Below are 11,160 nucleotides of genomic sequence, written 5' to 3' on the forward strand. Positions count from 1 at the left end.
TGTTTGAGAGTTTCAGTTTCTCCACATCTTTGCAACTCTTGTTATTGTCTGTCCTTTTGATTATAGCCTTCCTATTGGATGTGAAGTGGTATCTCATTTGTGTTTTTTATTTGCATTTGCCTAATGACTAATGATGTTGAACACCTTTTCATGTACTTAATGGACATTTGCATATCTTCTTTGGAGAAATGTCTATTCAAATTTTTACCCATTTTTTTTCAGTCAAATGCTCTACCCTTGAGCTATATCTTCAAATCTTTACCTGTTTTTTTTTAAAAAATATATTTTATTGATTTTTTACAAAGAGGAAGGGAGAGGGATAGATAGTTAGAAACATCGATGAGAGAGAAACATCGATCAGCTGCCTCCTGCACACTCCCTACTGGGTATATGTGCCCGCAATCAAGGTACGTGCCCTTGACCGGAATCGAACCTGGGACCCTTGAGTCTGCAGGCCATGCTCTATCCACTGAGCCAAACCGTTTAGGGCCTGTTTTTTTTTTAGTGGGGTTGTCTTTTATTTTATTTTATTTTTTAAATATATTTTATTGATTTTTTGCAGAGAGGAAGGGAGAGGGGTAGAGAGTTAGAAACATCGATCAGCTGCCTCCTGCACGCCCCCCACTGGGGATGTGCCTGCAACCAAGGTACATGCCCTTGACCGGAACCGAACCCGGGACCCCTCAGTCCGCAGGCCAATGCTCTATCCACTGAGCCAAACCGTCCAGGGCAATGGGGTTGTCTTTTAATATTATTGTGATGTAAGACTTCTTTATATATTCTGGATATCTAACTTGCCTTTTTAACTGCTAATTAGTCCTACGTTATTTGCTCAGAGGCGGAGAGAAGTAATAGATACAAAGACTATTAAAAAGACCTGGTGAGTTTTCAGTGAGACCTTAGTTTTTCTTATTTTTAATTTACTCTCTTTTTCCACTCTTGAGAAACCTGGTTTGTTCGTTCATTGAACAAATAGACTGCTGACTATATGCCAGGTTTGGGGGATATAACAGAGAACAAAATAAATAAAAGTTCCTGCTTGTTGTGGAGCTTGCATTCTAGTTGGGGAGAAACAGTTAACAAGTCATATCAGATAGTGAAAAAAGCAATGAAGAATAAAACGGGATACAGTGTGATGAAAGTTGTAACATATTCTTCACCTTTCCTGATTACTTAAACTATTCTCTCTGCTCTGTTTGACCTTATTGCCCTTTCCATTTATTTTCATCCTATACATCTTTAGCTGAACTTTAATTTCCCTCTTGCTCCTAATTCTTAATCCCCCTGAAGTCTAACTTTTGATCTTACTAGTCCACAAAACCACCCTTCAGTATTAATGATCTTCTATTAAAGGCCATTATTATCGTCTCAATTTATGATCTATGTGTAACACTATTACCTTTCTTCCCATTAAATCTCTTGTTATTTCCAGTATGATTTTTCTCAAGTTCTTTTTAAACTAGTTTCTTTTCTCTTAATTATCTTCTAAGTTTGGCCTCTCTTCCTTTAATATTCCTGTGGTGAATTTTGATCATTCTCACATGATTTTAATTGCTTTCTGAGAGCATATGACTATGAGCTCTCACTTAGCTCATGCTACACCCCTGCTTTCAGGTTTAGCTAGTGGAGCTGAGATGAACAGCTGATTGCTACTCATGGAGCAGGATTCTTTTCCCTTTACTCCTTCCTCGGGCGGATTTCTCCTGTTCAGGCTGATTAACACAGGTTATTTCCATGACCGCTTTAATATTTATCTGTGACTATTAACAATTCACAATGCTCAGTCAAGTAATCTGAATCAGAGGGTTTATTCCTTCATGGATGCTAGTGAATTTTATACTTGTAAGTCTTTTGAAAGATAGGGCTGAGTTCAGAACTTAAAAAAGAAGGAATAGTCTTTTGATCTCTAGTGCTATAGCATTTACTTTAAACAAATTTAATTCTTTTGTCTGGTGTTAGGCTGGTGCTTTCATTCAAGCTACTGTCACAGTGAGGCATGAATTTTTCCTTTTGTATAGAGGAGGAAATTAAGCCTTAGATAAATTAACAATATACTCATGGTTACAATTGGAATTCTAATCTAGGTCTTGACTCAAGTAATGAATGCTTTAAGTTCTTTGTAGACTATAAAGCATTATATCTGTGGGTGGGAGAGAGAAGAGTTCATAAGAATTACTTGGGAGCTTTTTCAAAATACTTAGCCCCATTTCACCTCCTGCTCCCAAATAATGCATTATTATACAACTTAGTCTGTTAAATATCTGCTTCCTAAATGTGATAGTGTGTGACTCAGTTTAATATATACTTGAAGACTGCTTATATTAAAAGAAATTCCATATTCTGTTGTTGATGGGATATAATACATTAAATTCTATTAGAGCATACCCATCAGTGAATGACTGGTTTTACTAATTCTGGTTGTGTCATTCATCAACATAAACTTTCTTGTATGTTCATATTCAAAAGATTTGGAGAAAAAGCTACTAGGTGTTGTTGGCACCAGCTTAAACAGTATAAATTATGGATGTAATTGAATGAGTTAATATAATTGTTTAACTGTAGTTTGCTCCAGAGATATAAGCTTGTAATTTGGAGGACACTGATTTTCCTGACCTTAGCCTTTTCTTGTGAGATTTCCATGTTGCTAGTCATTTGCCTGGGCAGGGAGAAGAAGATTGGCATATGTTTGTTATTTTAGTTAACCAGCCTGAGGTTCAGGACACCATTTAGCAGCAGCAATGTAGATTAAAATGAAGAAAATAGAGAAACAAAGACATTGAGACTAGAACACATTAGAAAGATATTTAGGAACTAGAGTTGGTAGTGAATGGTAACTAATTGGAGGTTCTGCCCTAACCGGTTTGGCTTAGTGGATAGAGCGTTGGCCTGCGGACTCAAGGGTCCCAGGTTGGATTCCGGTCAAGGGCAAATACCTTGGTTGCGGGCACATACCCAGTAAGGGAGTGTGCAGGAGGCAGCTGATCGATGTTTCTCTCTCATCGATGTTTCTAACTCTCTATCCCTCTCCCTTCCTCTCTGTAAAAAAAATCAATAAAATATATATTAAAAAAATAAAAATAATAATTGGGGGTCCTAAAGGTATTGATGTGGGGGACTCAATATATAAGAAAGATCCCTTTCTCTTGCCTGAATTCTGAGTTGACTGAGAAAATAAACAAGAACCAACAAATGATAAGTGAAATATTACTGTTTGTACAGTTGGTTTTTTATTGAGATAAAAATTCACATACCATAAACGTCACCATTTTAAAGTGTACAGTTGGTAGTTTTAGGCTAAAAGTTTTTATTTGCAAGGTTGTACAGCTATCACCATTATCAAATTCCAGAACATTTTCATCATGCCCAAAAGAAACCTATTAGTAGTCACTCTTTCCCCCGCCATCCCACCTACCCCTTCCATCATCTCCTGGCAACCACTAATCTACTTTCCATCTCTAGGATTTGCCTATTCTGAATATTTTATATAAATGGAATCATACAATATGTGGCCTTTTGTGTATGACTTCTTTCATTTAGCATAAGGCTCTCAAGGTTCATCAGTGTTGTAGTGGGCTTCATTCAAAAAAAAATATTTTTTTTATTGATTTCAGAGAGGAAGAGGGAGAGAGAGATAGAAACATCAATGATGAGAGAGAATCATTGATTGACTGCCTCCTCCACACCCCACCCTGGGGATTGAGACTGCAACCGGGGCATGTGCCCTGACCAGGAATCGAACTGTGACCTCCTGTTCATAGGTCAATGCTCAACCACTGAGCCACGCCGGCAGGGCTGGGCTTCATTCCTTTTTATGGCTGAATAATATTCCATTGTATATTATGGATATTGTATAGATATGCCACAGCTTATTTATCCATTTATCAAATGATGAATATTTGATTAATTTCTACTTTTTGGCTGTTACGGATAATGGTGTTATGAACACTATGCAGGTTTTTTGTGAACATATGTTTAAATTCTTTTGGGGATATGCACACACACACACAGATATACAGGTGCCTAGGAATAGAATTGCCAGGTCATATGGTAACTTTTGGCGGAATTATCTTTGCTTCTGATAAGGGTGATATCATAGAATATTGTAGAATGTGGCTTAGTTTTAAAAGCCAAATAGTCTAACTTTCCACATTCTCTCATTCCCACCCAACAGAACCCAATATAGACCATGGTACAGTCCACCTGATGTCAGATTGTTAGACTCAACAGAGCAGGCACACCCAGATTTTTGCTTTACAGAGTCCTGGATGTAGGTTCTGGAGTTATTCTAGTCACTAAGTTATTTACCTCTTTGAGGAGTGGGTTAAGAGCCCAGGGGTATTTAAGAGAAGTCAGTCATTCCTCATAGAAATCAAGATTTGAAAAGAAATGTGCTACTCTAACAAAGGAAATGAAAGCCATTTTGTCACATTAGGAAATATTTTATAGAAAGATAATGAATTCAGTTTGGGACATGTTAAATTTGGGATTTCTAGTTGGGCATGTTAGATATTTATGTTTGGAGATCAGGAGATTTATAACTGCCAGAGGTACAGATTGGAGGTTCATATGCATGCAGGCAATTTAAACACAGGAGTAAATAAATCACCCATAAGTAAAATGGTAGAGAAAAGTATAGTAATTCCCATATCTAAGTCTTTGAGGTGTTGGTTGTTCCAACTGATGTTTCAGCTGTACCTTACTCTGAGTGACTCAGTTCTGAGTTTTGTGATTTTTGATTTTGAATTTGTTACTTTTGGAACCTTATTTGTGGGAATTCTTCCAGGCCGAGATCAAAGGCAGATTCCTTCAGAGGATTTGCATTTGCTTCTATCAAGATTGGGTGGGGGACACTACCAATGTAGAACTACCCTAAACAGAATTCTGAATATAAAGCTTTTAAACCATAATTAGGTGAGAGTCAGCTTATTGTTGTGCATATCAGGGGAAATACTGTTGAATGCAATCTTGGCCCCCATCCCTTCCCCAGCACTCAATGCCAAGGGTAAGAAGGCAATTTTCCTTGCACTTCCCTTGGTTAACACCTGGACTTTGCCTTTGCCTCTGTACCTTGGGCCCCGGTAGGCTTTGGAATTGCAAGCTGATATCCACAGGGTTTGGCAAAATGCCCTGAAGTTGAATAAAAGCTGGTTTCTTTTCTCTGCATACTTTTCTAATTTTCCTTTCTTATTTAGTCTTTGGACTTGATCATGCCTTGTTTTATCCAGTGTTTGTTATTTTAAAGGTTTAAAAATATTTTATCCAGTGTTTGTTATTTTCAACGGCACGTTGATCAAGCTATCTATTCTGTTATTCTGGCAGAAATAGAAATGTCTGTCTCTCTTCAGGGCATGCAGGGACAGTTGTATGCAGGGAATTCAGTAAGCCTCTAAATCAAAGGTTATAAACTTGGGACAAAATCCAATGTTTGTTTGGTCCACATAGCATTTAGAAAATAAAAATCAGGAGATTTAAAATAAAAATTTGGATATCTTATTTCTCTTGAAAAATTAGAAGACCTTACAATACTGGGCTTGCAGTCTTGTTTAGTAACAATTTTCTAGAACTAGGAATAGCATATGATTTCTTCAGAGTGAACATGTTTTCTTTAGTTGCTCATAATCTTCATCAGTTGTGTAACGTATGCATATGTATACACATATTTATTCCAACTTCTCTCATTCATGTTACCTGTAGACATTTGTGAATCATCCTTGTGCCCAGTATTAGTGCTAATAGACAATTTCACATTTGTTCATCGATTTATTTAATTCTTATATCAAACCTGCAATTTATTCCTGATGAATAAATAAAGTTATATAGGTGGTAGTATTGCCAAGTTACAGATGAAGTAACTGAGGTTCAGTGAGGTTTTATATGAATTCTTCAAGGTCTCATAGTGCCACAGTTAGAATTTGGCCCTAGAACTCTCTTATTCAATGCTCTTTCTGTTTCAGTGCTGTTCTTCACTTTTTTTTCTTAAACACATTAAGCGCCTAGTCCAGTGGTCGGCAAACCGCGGCTCGCGAGCCACATGCGGCTCTTTGGCCCCTTGAGTGTGGCTCTTCCACAAAATACCATGTGCGGGCGCGCAGTACAGTGTGATTGAAACTTCGTGGCTCATGCGCAGAAGTTGGTTTTTGGAAAGGAGATGGACGAAACAAGTATACAAGACGAGTGTGGATGGGAGAGTTGGAAGGGGTCGACCTCAGTGAACATACCTCAATCAAATTGAGGACGTTTTTAGCAAAGGCCAGCTTAGGAGTACCCTAATTAAGTTAATAACAATGTACCTACTTATAGTTTAAGTTTAAAAAATTTGGCTCTCACAAGAAATTTCAATCGTTGTACTGTTGATATTTGGCTCGTTGACTAATGAGTTTGCCCACCACTGGCCTAGTCAGTCATCAGTGACTGACACTATACTTTCTGTCCGGAAGACAAAACAGGCTGGGCGCTTAACGTGTTAAGCAATGGAATTATTTCAGTGAAGTCTTAGTGAAGTCCAGGATATAAAGCCAATACTGCTTAGATTGAAGAGTAGATGGGTGGGGGACAATTATGTGGGAATGAGAGTCTGCATGCTCAACTTTTTGGTAGCCTTTAGGCATCTCTTGGAACCCCTAGGATTCTACTAAACAGTTTGGACACACCCTGTATAACATAAGCATAAGAATTTGTTAAATTTTATGAGTTTTCAGAGTGTTTTAATTAGAATTGTAACATGATTTATAGTTTCATTTACTTTGGAGCATCTGATAAATAACTCTTCTCTATTTTTCAGATTCTCTTTGTGGCCAGATGGGTTTGTATGGACAGGCTTGTCCATCTGTAACTTCATTAAGGTGAGTGCTCCTCTTTTTCTTTATTGGAGCATGTAACATTTTACTTGGGAGATATTTTTACTTACAGCAATATTTGTGGTAATGGGATTTGGATCTTTTAAGTTCTACTTGGTGAATTTACATGTGTTCTTATACATGAAATAACATAATTTTATACTTTGTCATTTCTTTTTTTAAAAACTAATCTCTTGTTTGAATTGGAAAATACAGAGTAAATATTGGTTGCCTTTGTAGCAGATTATTAAATGAGATTAGATGCTAATTTTAATTTTAACCTCTTTCTAAAGGAGGATGTAAACATGTTACCTAGGTAAACATGTTACCTAATGTAAAATAGAACTTAGGAACTAAGTTATATACAACCCAGTGGTTTTAGATTTTTTGAAGTTGCCAAATCCTTTACAAGTTAAATTTATGTGAAATCCAATGAATAAAACAGATAAATGTAGGACTTTTCTGCTTGCTTAGGTTACCATTTTCTGTCCTCACATTTATCCCCGAGGGGTTGCTGCAGTTCCCAGAGTACAGATTGATAAGATAATCTAAATCTAGTCTGTTCATTGAAATCTTTCAGACTAGAATATGAAGTGTTGATGGCAACACTAAACAGTTACGTGTAGTATTGCAGGTAGTAGTACCATTTATTCATTCAGCATGTTGGGCACCTAATATTTTGTCAGGCACTATTCTAAATGTTGGGCTACAGAAGTGAACATAGCAGATAAAAATCCTATAATCATGGAGCTCACATTCTGGTGAAGGGACAATTAATGAGCAAGATAAATAAGAAGTATATGTTAGTGATAGGGTTAAGGCGAAAATAAAAGAGAGAGGAGGAATAGGAAATACAGTTTTTTTGTTGTTGTTTTTTTCTTTGTTTAAGATAGGGTAGCTATGGAAAACTTTACTGAAAAGTGACATTTGAATGAAGTCCTGAAAGAGAGATGGAATGAGTCGTATCTTGGATATATGGAAGATGTGCATTCCAGGTAGAGGGAATTCAGGAAGTGCCAAGGCAGGAGATTTACTTGTCTTGTATGTTGGAGGTCACTGTGGCTGGAACAGAGTGGTGAAGAGAGCTAAACTTGCTTACCTTTGGAGGGCAGAGGAGAGAGAGGAAGGATACAAAATTGTTAGAGCCATGAATGTGAAGCCAAGGAATCCTTAGGCTGGAAAGAAATTCTGGTTGTCTAGAATTCCACAAAAGGAAAATGAAGTTGCCTTCGTAGTGTTTACACACACTTGAGTTTTCAACAGACCAAGGCTGGCTATTCTTTTTCCTTAGTAAAAAACTTTACTCCATGGCATAATGGTATATCTTTCCCTGAGAATGCATCTTCCAGCTTATAATGGAAACAGATGGAGGGTTGCTTTTCTACTTTGTTAACCCCTGCCACCTCCCCTCCTTCCCCCCATGCTACCAAACAAGGGATACCTGTGTAATTCTGAAAAGAACTTTTTAAAAAGAGTATTATCTTTTTTTAAATTTCCAAAGCTGCTATAGAACTAATTTGACTTAACGGTTTTTAATGAGTATGATGGGAAGAGTCATCCTCCCTTGCCCGAGCCTTGATCTGAGCGTGTGCAGAAGGCAACCAATCGATGTGTTTCTCTCACATCAATATTTCTCGGTCTTTCCCTCTGCCTTCCACTCTCTCTAAAAATCAATGGGAAAATATCCTTGGGTGAGGATTAAAAAAATAAAAATTAAATACATACATCTTTTATTTCTGTAATATTTTATAAAGTCCATTTATGAACCAGAGAAAACCATTGTTTGTCATTGGTTTTTCTAACTGGAAGCCAGCGTTGGTTTGATATATGAAAAAGAAGAAAGAATGACTATTTTATAAAATTAGGGATTTTTTTGGCATCATACAAGAATTCTGCATAAACAATAGCAGCAAAATACAATAATACAAGAATGACTATTTTCTGGTAGTGATGGGGGGACACTGGATTGTTTAAAACCACAATCAATTTTAGTCTACCTTTCCAGAGAGTCTTCCTCAAACCAGAAACATCTTTCTAGAAATAGAACCAGAACTCAAAACTCTCCTATATATACTGCTAGTATATCTAGGAAGTGGCTAGCCTTAAAACAAAAAACATCTGAGTTGGTGGAGAAGAACTGATTATGTGGCTGAGAAAGAGGAAATTGGTAGGCAGGTAGGGGTTTGTAGGCATAGGTAAGAATGGGAATAGAAAATTTATGTGTAAGTGAAGATAGGAGGTGGAACGAAAATGTGTGACATTTAAAAAATTTGTTGGGGGCCCTGGCCGGTTGCGGGTTGTGGGTTTGATTCCTGGTCAAGGGCCTGCACCTGGGTTTCAGGTTTGTTCCCAGCCCCAGTCATGTGGGAGGCAACTAATCTCTCTCTCTCTCTCTCTCTCTCTCTCTCCTATCTCCTATCCCCTTCTACTCTATCTAAAAGCAATAGGAAAACATCCTTGGGTGAGGATTAAAAAATATTAAAAATATTTGTTGGGTAGGAGAGGCTAGTTAGTAAATGGATTAAAATTCTTCTCTCCCCTTTAGATGTTTAGGGTAAACAAATTAAATATTGTTTGTTATGAATGATATTGGATCCTTGTTTAATTTGAATATGTTAGGATTATTTTTTAAATTACATTATTGTATTTTATGATTAAAAGATATACAATGGAATATTACTCAGATATAAAAAAGAATGAAATTTTACCATTTTCGACAGCATGGATGGGTTGACCTAGAGGGTATTGTGCTAAGTGAAGTAAAGGGAGCTAGGGGGAATAACTTAATAACTTGTTCCATCAAACAACTAAGAAATATAGTACAAAAAAGATATTTTCTCAGATCTATTTTGCTGCTAGTGTTTATGCAGAATACTTGTATGATGCCAAAAAAATCCCTAATTTTATAAATCACTAGACTTCCGGTGCATGAATTCGTGCACAGGTGGGGTCTGGCTGGCCCGCCCTGATTGGGGCTGATGGGGCTGGGCTCGCCCCCTAGTCAAACTCCTAGTTGAACTCCCCGTCGAGGGGACAATTTGCATATTAGCCTTTTATTATATAGGATGTGAAATTATATTAAAATTTATATAGGATTCACAAGTAGGCCTTTTAATTTGAATCAACTACATTCATATCCTGAGTTTAAATAATGTTTGGATAGTGAATACTGGGTCATCTATAGCTATTCATTTCCTGAGTTTTGGAGAGCAAGAGTGAGAGTTCAGATAATGATGGATACAGTTTCTATCAAACAGTAGAATCTTAAAAAATTTAGCAGAATCTGTTTGGTTCCTGAGTTTGCATAAGATAGGTTTGAATCCTGAGGTATACCTGTGTTTTTATTTCAAAGTACAGATTCAGTAAGAGCAAAAGCTCACTTAAAAAAAAACCACAAAAAACAACCAAAAGCTTTCCTTGAACATTTGCTTTATTTAGGCAAGTATACACATATCTATAATAATAAAAGTGTAATATGCTAATTAGACCGGACATCCTTCTGGGATGCCGGGGCTGCGAGGGAAGCCCAGGTCCTGGGTGCCAGAGGGAAGCAGGTGCTGGCAGCTGGGATAAGGAAGGCCTACTCTTGCACAAATTTTGTGCATCAGGCCTCTAGTATGTTTATAACATACTTCTTTCACATGTTGTAGCAATAGACTATTTTTCATAATTTGGTTTGATCAAAGCAAAATAAAATTTGATGACTTTGGGGACTTGTTAAAATGGGGCCTTTTCTGTATTTCTAAACTGGCTAACATGTATTATCGGATTTATTTTATGGTTCATATGTGTATGTAGCCTGGGATACTGGCTTATCAGTAGCACTTTAAGTAGTTTCTGGTGACATACAACCCCCCCCCCCCCCCCCTTCTACATAAGATTTCTTCCTCTTGTTATCTTTTTCTGTTTCCACACTCATTTTTTTTCTTTTTTGTTATGCTGCTTCTTTAAAGATGCCTTTTATTATTAATCCAGTGTATCTGTTTAGAATATGCTAGGGAACACGGATATTTTAGCACCAGAGAAGCTCATGTGTTATATTAGTGTCCCAGATGAATTTCCTGTTCATCTGTTTCCTCCTGTTGATACTGATGACCCTACAATTTAGAACAACCAGAAGAGGGTAGATTTGTTTTAAGGCTTCTTGCCTTGTTTCTAGTAGCAGGATTTGGTATTAATAAGGCAACTCTGGTATATAGTCTTAGAATCAGATAGATACAGGTTCATATCTCTGCCACATATTACTCATATGATCTTGGACAAGTTACTCCACTTTTACTAATTTTGCTGTTACAGGATTGTTAATGCTTACCTCACTAGTCTG

General features: G+C 37.1%; 1 protein-coding gene across 4 annotated transcripts in view; it reads left to right on the forward strand.

Annotated features, from left to right (window-relative positions):
- FOXJ3 (forkhead box J3) overlaps positions 1-11,160 on the forward strand; it is a 127,522-nt gene that overhangs the window by 21,456 nt on the left and 94,906 nt on the right. For all 4 annotated transcript variants that reach the window (XM_006087237.3, XM_014454499.2, XM_023752696.1 and 1 more), the window contains one exon: positions 6,782-6,842. In XM_006087237.3, coding sequence (XP_006087299.1) covers positions 6,782-6,842 — 61 coding nt within the window. Of the gene's footprint in view, positions 1-6,781; positions 6,843-11,160 lie in introns of those variants that run through there.

Source organism: Myotis lucifugus, unplaced genomic scaffold (assembly GCF_000147115.1).
Source record: "Myotis lucifugus unplaced genomic scaffold, Myoluc2.0 scaffold_37, whole genome shotgun sequence".
Taxonomy (NCBI): Eukaryota; Metazoa; Chordata; class Mammalia; order Chiroptera; family Vespertilionidae; genus Myotis; species Myotis lucifugus.